General features: G+C 35.8%; 2 protein-coding genes across 2 annotated transcripts; one reads left to right on the plus strand and one right to left on the minus strand.

Annotated features, from left to right (window-relative positions):
* Positions 1 to 832: 832 nt before the first annotated feature.
* On the minus strand, positions 833 to 4,106 carry LOC127962948 (protein GUCD1). The gene is made up of 6 exons (XM_052562566.1): positions 3,767 to 4,106; positions 3,330 to 3,411; positions 3,082 to 3,247; positions 2,734 to 2,825; positions 1,803 to 2,044; positions 833 to 962 (listed from the first exon to the last, which is right to left on the minus strand). Exons 1-6 carry the CDS (start codon positions 3,840 to 3,842, stop codon positions 871 to 873), a joined length of 750 nt encoding a protein of 249 aa, XP_052418526.1. The 5' UTR covers positions 3,843 to 4,106; the 3' UTR covers positions 833 to 870.
* Positions 4,107 to 4,469: 363 nt separating this feature from the next.
* LOC127962949 (small nuclear ribonucleoprotein Sm D3) lies at positions 4,470 to 6,047 on the plus strand. The gene is made up of 4 exons (XM_052562567.1): positions 4,470 to 4,593; positions 4,829 to 4,974; positions 5,574 to 5,766; positions 5,885 to 6,047. Exons 2-4 carry the CDS (start codon positions 4,849 to 4,851, stop codon positions 5,950 to 5,952), a joined length of 387 nt encoding a protein of 128 aa, XP_052418527.1. The 5' UTR covers positions 4,470 to 4,593; positions 4,829 to 4,848; the 3' UTR covers positions 5,953 to 6,047.
* Positions 6,048 to 6,195: the final 148 nt, after the last annotated feature.

Here is a 6,195-nt window from a genome sequence, read left to right on the forward strand (position 1 = left end):
ACGGTAAAACTCTAACCTTAGTGTTCCTGTTCTCTCGGAGGAATGAACCGAGTGTAATTACTATGAATTACCTCAACATAATATAATCATGAGAATTGAAAAGTGTAATACAGTAACTTACTCATAAACAGGTCTAATACTGTTCTACTGCTATGAGCGAGTTTAAAATGTACTTTATGATCGTGGTTCAGAGTTGCCCACAAAGCACCAAACGCTCTCTTGCTACTCTACATGAGGTTATAACAGATGTCCAGGTGATTTTGTTCTTGAGGAAACCCCTGGAGAAATGAATCCACACATATTGCACCTATGAAACGTTTTTTTCCCCCGACAGTGGAATAGAATTTAACATTCCGGATTTATCAAATCTTACCTGAGTTTTTAAAAACAACTTTTCTCTTTTACAATAATTCAAACCTTTCATTGTGTTAAGTGGCTTCCAAGAGAAAAATTAAATGAAAAATCAACACAACCCCATGATTTTGCAAGGTTACCCTGAACAAACACAAAGTCTCTATCTTTACATGAATGGAAAAACATAATGTACACTCCTCCTTCACCTCTTACAGTGGCAGACACTACATATGAGCTATAGATAAAAATATAAGTCTACATCACAATAATGACGAGTTACATATACATAGCATTTCCCTTTCCTTTCTGTGTAAATATTTCATTCTGTGGCCCATGTAGCACCATAGTAATGCTTTGTGCGAGGCTATAGCTCTAATGAAGACCATAGCCAGAGGTGACACATACTACCTACTACTGGCCAGCGGCACTGGTTCCTTGGCAAAAAATGCTACCCAGCCAACCACAGTGGATGCAAAAGTTGTTTTGAATGTTTATTTGTTCAGAAGCTGTCAAAACTCAGCCGTCTTTGTAGATGAACAAAATATCTTCATCAGTTCCGTAGCTTCTTCTGGCCTCCTCGAAGTTACTAAAGCTTGTGCAGCACACACCTGTCAATAAAAGAGATGGGCATATATTTCAATGTGTAAGATTCTGTATTATCATTAGAAACACTTTACCCAAAAATGAATATTTCCTGAAAATGTACTCACCCTTAGGCCATCTGAGACATACATGAGATTGTATAACAATTTAGTATTTCATCACTTGCTTATCAGTAGATCCTCTGCAGTAAATGGGTGCCGTCAGAATGAGAGTCTAAACAGCTGAAAAAAACCATCCATGCGACTCCAGTCTGTTTAAACTTAAAATGCCTTGATGTATTTGTTTTATACAAACACTCCGCTTTTTACTTAACAAAATGTTTATTTGTGGACTAAAGTATTACTCGTGGATTATTGTGATGTTTTTAATCAGCTGTTTGGACTTTTATTCTGACGGCACCCATTCACTGCAGAGGATCCATTGATAAGCAAGTGATGTCATGATTAACTTCTCCAAATCTATTCCGATGAAGAAACCAACAGTCTACATCTTGGATGGCCTGAGTAAATTTTTTAGCAAATTTTCCTTTTTGGTTTAACTATTAATTTAAAAATAACTATAATAAACACTATAGTAAATAAGGCTGTTGGGTGTAACATGTAAGTGCCTTTAAAAACTATACAAAAAAAAAAAAAAAAACTTTTTATATGTGTAAAGTATTTGTAATTAAATATTTGAAATAAAATTTATTCATATTATTATGTAATATATATATATATATATATATATATATATATATATATATATATATATATATATATATTTATTTTTTTTTTTTTATGTTTTGCATTAAAAGTGTGTTTGTGCTGTCTTTAAGAATAATGGCAAAACTTCACAATACATACGGTCCGAGTAGGCGGGGTTGTTGTAGAAGATGCTGCCAGTTTTACGATTAAATCCACACACCACCACAAAGTGGCCCTGGTAATCTGGCTTCCTGCAAAAGCACTTCTGACCCACAGGCAGGAAACAGCAGTATTTGACAGGAGTGGCGCACAGCTCACACACCAACAGCACTGCGTTGACCAGCACGATGGCCACATGACCCTGCTCCAGGTGGCTCTGGATCTCCTGAACCGTAACAGAGCTACAAGAGCAAGATGTGATCAGATTTCATAAAACACGGCACAGGAGCTTCATTTGAGTGGAATATGTTTTGATATAATCTCACAATGAAATCTTCTGATGTCACAGAACTGGAACTATATACAAAACTATTAAATACAATGTTATACTGTTTTGTCTAAATAAAAAACATAAAAACTATGATTTTGAATAGATTTTATGCATCCATGTAGTCCAATCAGTAGAGCATGGCACTAACAACACCAAGGGCATGGATTAGATTCCCACAGAGTGCATAAGCTGGTTAAAATATGTATGTAATTTGCATTTAATAAAAGCTAAAGCTTTTTTTATTTTTTAAGATAAGTTAAGTGTAAAAATCTTATTGTTAAAATAGGAACTATGCACTATTAAATATACAGTATTGCCAATAGTAAGAAGTTCCAAAAGTTCAATATTGTGCATGGCTTTTTGACCAACCAGTTTCCATGATTTTTCAGTGCTTATTTACTGCAAAGGATGGTTTTAGTTTAGTCTTTATAATATGATTTTTAAAATGTTTATTAAATGTACACATCAAATGTTTGTTTGTAGTTTTTTTGTAATAACTGTATTCATTTCCATGATTTTTCAAGCATGCAGTTTCTTTTTATATAGGATGAATTAAATATACATGGATTTATATATATGGATTAAATGTGGAAACCTCACCATTTTTTCACCAGGACTCCGTTGCTTTCAGCCTTCAGAAATAGTTCATTCACCCTGTCCTCTTCAGTGTCAAAATGCTTTTTGTAGAAAGACTAAATGCAGAAGAAAACAAGAAATTAAAACAATTATTCAGAAGCCAATTGAGTACGAACTGGTCCTTTGATTATAATTACAGCTCTTCAGTCATAAATAAAATCAAGAATATTATTTATATGCCAATGACTAATGCCATTTTCTTAGAAAAAAAGGACCAAAACATCCACTCTTTCCTGGACCACATGTGACACAGCTTGTTCTCTATCCGCAGTGATCATGACTGTATCAAGTGATTTGATAAACAGATGGCACCTGGTTCCTGAAGCCCTTGTCCACACCAAGCGTCTGTGTGCAGAAGCAGTGTCTGACCCCCAGCTTACACATGAGATAAGCCAGATCAATAGTCCACACACTCTCAGTAAACTCCAAGTCCAAACACGCTCTCTGAAATTCCTCCTCACTTACTGGATTTAAATACCTGTGAACCAAAACAGGAGTTTAAACATCTGAACATTCGAGTAACTGCATAATACATCACTCGGGTCAGGATTCACACTTACTCTAGTACCATTCTCGAACAGGCCAAGCCACAATCCCAGTGGTACAGCTGTCGGATGACCGGGACGTTTAACATCACATCATCTGGCAAAACAAGGTCAGACAGGAAGCTGAGCAGCATTCACACTAACCCAAGTTGCATTATCAGGTTGTATTGAAGATCATTTAGTTTTGGTAATGAACTGAGGTATATAAAACCATTATGTTGTATTTTATGCATATAAAATAGAAAAAAGGTAACCGAGAGTGAAAAACAACTTGGAAAAGTTATACACAAGCAGCATGAGGATAATATATGAACTGTTCATTAAAATTCAATATATCCGGGTTGAGTATTATGTATATTAGAGAAGGGTCATGATTAATTGCAATGCTAGTTATTTTTCAGTTTCCAGCCATCTAAGATGTTCGGTTTAAACGGCATGTATCACAAACTCACCGGTCATGATGCAGTCAGTGTGTGTCTCTCTGTATAGTTGTGTTTCAGTGATGTTTATTAGCAGGGTTTGATTCATGAAGCTTGTCTGCTAGCTAGGTTAACGTTAGCCTGATAGCTGTTGCCCTCCTGTCCTCCACACAGGACTCGCTAAAATCTGTCCATCTTCAGCTCAGTGAAAGCTCTTTAATGACTGTTAATGAAAAGCGGTGAAACAGCTACAAACACGACTTGTTTAACCCACGCCTTGCGGTCATTCCCAGGGATGAATGTTTCACTTCCTCTGTGTCAATTCAGAATTAGCTTTGAAAATACACGGAGCTGCGCCCTCTGCTGGCGAGACGAGGATTGACCGAGAAACTCCACCTCGATTCGACAAAAACAGTGACGAACTACAATATTTATAGATTTATTTTTTATTTTTTGAGAAATCTGTTTTTTTTTACTCGAACTTACTAATCTTAAGGTGAAATGTTTGAGTGTGTTAAATATATTTAAGAACATTTCCACCCAAGATTAGTAAATGAGAGTAACTTAAGGTTAAATTTGTGATTACATTTGTTTATTCTATTGCAAGGTATTCAGTCATATTGTGTCATTTGCTATGCTTTTAGGGTTTTTACTAATACCTAAATACCTAGTAATAGTAAAGAACCCATTTAATAACAAATTTATCCCAAATATCCTAGGTCAAATCTGTTTTGTTTGAATGTTGTGTCGTTCAGTCCGGTAGAGGGCAGTACGTGTCTCCAGTAGAATAAAATCCCCGGAAATTCTATTGAACGAACGCCGAAGACGAGACTGTCTGTGGACGTTTTTTGCACGTTTGGGTGAGTTTTTATTAATTTCTCTGATAAGGGTTGACCTGAGTTGTGTCTGTCTGTCTTGGTCTATTTGTATATTTATTGTTAAATTATTACTTCTTGTTATGTGTGTGTTTTTATTTTACTTATGACAAACTTGCGTTAAGAACCGTCTGAGCCATTCATTTCATCTAAACGGCTTCCATTAGATTTCACCTCATCGTAAAGCAAGGATTTATCTTTTGTCCTCTGTCTCTTACAGTTGACAGATAGCTTGTTAAGATGTCCATTGGAGTGCCCATCAAAGTTCTTCATGAAGCAGAGGGACACATAGTCACCTGTGAGACCAACACTGGGGAGGTCTACAGGGGCAAACTGATCGAGGCTGAGGACAACATGAATTGTCAGGTACAGATATAGATGTGTTCTGCTAATCTTCCGAAAGTCTCTTAATTATTTCCTTATATTAACATATTAAAGTAATACTTTCTTAGCTATCTTATGTGTATATATATCCAATGAATTGAAATAAGATTATATATATTTATTTATTTATATATATATATATATATATATATATATATATATATATATATATATATATATATATAAGCTTCAGCTTCTACTCTGCACACAAATGACTGTATATTTTATTTTATGTTAGTCGTGTTGATTTGATAAGGCTAAATTTATCAAATGTATCCTCAATTCAGTCAGAGAGAAAAAGGCACTGGCTCGGGTCAGACTCAGGCCTAGAATTCTGAACCTATGAACCTCTATTCGTTCCCTTATTTCAATTAAATATCCCCCTCAACTCCATAACTCCATGGTCCCCCAATATGCCCGGGCCCATATGGACCTGCATACCCAGATGCTACACCCCTGTATGCATGCATGTACATGTTTGTTTGAAACAGGGATTGTACATAAGTACACCAGTTTCTTGTTGAAAGGGGTTTCTATATCTTTTTTTTTTTTTTTTTTTTTTTCTCTAATTTGGCCTTCAGATGGCAAACATCACAGTCACATACAGGGATGGCCGTGTATCTCAGCTGGAGCAGGTGTATATTCGTGGCAGTAAGATCAGGTTCCTCATCCTTCCCGACATGCTGAAAAATGCTCCTATGTTAAAGAGTATGAAGAACAAAAATCAGTCGGCTGGTGCAGGTCGAGGAAAAGCAGCTATTCTTAAAGCCCAAGGTAAATACAGCCTCTTTACTCCAGCCCACACGTCTAACATCAAGGTTTTTTTTTTTTTTTTTTTTTTTAAGAGAATTAAAGTGACTTGTCAAACTAAGTTGCATTATTGTTTTCACAGTGGCAGCCAGAGGCCGTGGCCGGGGTGGACCGGGACGAGGAGGGAACGTGTTCCAGAAGAGGCGCTAGTTTTTTTTTTTTTTTTTTACATTTTGGTCTGATGTATTTTAGAAGTTCATTTTATGCTTTGAGAAATAAATGGGTGATTTTGCTATTTTTCCTGATTCTGTGAGTTTCTTTTTTTCTTGGCAGGTTTATAGTTCTTTATATATCAGCAGCCAAACTAAATGAGCTGTCAAGTTTTAGGACACCACAGTCAAACAAATGCTCTAACACTAATGTATTTTCTTAAATGATTCTAGCAATTGAGCT

Source organism: Carassius gibelio, chromosome B8, assembly GCF_023724105.1.
Source record: "Carassius gibelio isolate Cgi1373 ecotype wild population from Czech Republic chromosome B8, carGib1.2-hapl.c, whole genome shotgun sequence".
In the NCBI taxonomy this organism is placed as follows: Eukaryota; Metazoa; Chordata; class Actinopteri; order Cypriniformes; family Cyprinidae; genus Carassius; species Carassius gibelio.

Excerpts from the sequence above, each read along its gene's own strand:
- LOC127962948 (XM_052562566.1), bottom strand. The coding sequence starts at position 3,842 with ATGAATCAAACCCTGCTAATAAACATCACTGAAACACAACTATACAGA. Across the intron at positions 2,826-3,081 it reads ACAAGGGCTTCAGGAACCAG|TCTTTCTACAAAAAGCATTT; the intron begins GTGCCATCTGTT and ends TTCTGCATTTAG. Across the intron at positions 963-1,802 it reads CAACCCCGCCTACTCGGACC|GTGTGTGCTGCACAAGCTTT; the intron begins GTATGTATTGTG and ends TTTTATTGACAG.
- LOC127962949 (XM_052562567.1), top strand. The coding sequence starts at position 4,849 with ATGTCCATTGGAGTGCCCATCAAAGTTCTTCATGAAGCAGAGGGACAC. Across the intron at positions 4,975-5,573 it reads AGGACAACATGAATTGTCAG|ATGGCAAACATCACAGTCAC; the intron begins GTACAGATATAG and ends TTTGGCCTTCAG. Across the intron at positions 5,767-5,884 it reads AGCTATTCTTAAAGCCCAAG|TGGCAGCCAGAGGCCGTGGC; the intron begins GTAAATACAGCC and ends TTGTTTTCACAG.